At 42.7% G+C, this 813-nt stretch overlaps 1 protein-coding gene across 1 annotated transcript in view; it reads left to right on the forward strand.

Moving 5' to 3' along the window:
* Positions 1 to 212: 212 nt before the first annotated feature.
* The window catches only part of LOC106773766 (cytochrome P450 81E8-like), a 2,470-nt gene continuing 1,869 nt past the window's right edge, over positions 213 to 813 (forward strand). Inside the window, exon 1 of the mRNA XM_014660514.2 lies at positions 213 to 784. Within this exon, the coding sequence (XP_014516000.1) occupies positions 270 to 784 (515 nt within the window). The 5' untranslated portion in view covers positions 213 to 269. The remainder of the gene's footprint in view (positions 785 to 813) is intronic.

An 813-nucleotide genomic window follows, 5' to 3' on the forward strand; every position in this document is an offset into this window, starting at 1 on the left:
ACTTAAATTAAAGATTATTTTGGAGTATTACAACGTAGCGTGCGGATTATATTATAAAATCATATTTACGAAAAGACCCCAAAATCAATTTCGAGATTGTTTTCTGCCAGCTAGCTACTTTGAACAACCATTTGCCCCGCCATTTTTTCTTCACTTTGTTTTTTTGTCCATCTTACCATTTTCAGGCCTTTATAAATAGACATGCATGAGAATCAAAGCCATCAATCAATCAATAGCAGAAGCAAAGCTTCACAAGCAAAGCTTCAAACATGGCTCTGTTGTATTTTGCTTTGCTCATTCTCTTCTTTCTCTTTTCTCTTAAGCTTTTCTTCCAAACAAGAAGATTTAGAAACCTTCCTCCAGGCCCAATTTCTTTCCCTATAATCGGAAACCTCTCCCAACTCAAACAGCCTTACCACCGCACATTCGCTCAAATGTCGCAAAAATACGGCCCAGTCTTCTCTCTCTGGTTCGGTTCCCGACTCGTTGTCGTCCTTACTTCACAATCCGCCGTGCAAGAATGCTTCGCCAAAAACGACATCGTCTTGGCCAACCGACCTCACTTTCTCTTTGGCAAATACATCAGCTACAATAACAGCACCATCCTTCACTCCTCCTACGGCGACCACTGGCGCCACCTCCGCCGCATCTTGTCGCTGGAGGTTGTCTCAACGAACCGTTTAAACTCCTTCTACGAGGTCCGAAGGGACGAAATCATGAGGCTGGTGCAAAAGCTCGCTAACCTCTCATCAAACCACTTCACCAAAGTGGATCTAAAAACCATGTGAGTTTTCATCAAGTCAAACAAACTTT

Source organism: Vigna radiata, chromosome 9 (genome assembly GCF_000741045.1).
Source record: "Vigna radiata var. radiata cultivar VC1973A chromosome 9, Vradiata_ver6, whole genome shotgun sequence".
Lineage (NCBI taxonomy): Eukaryota > Viridiplantae > Streptophyta > Magnoliopsida > Fabales > Fabaceae > Vigna > Vigna radiata.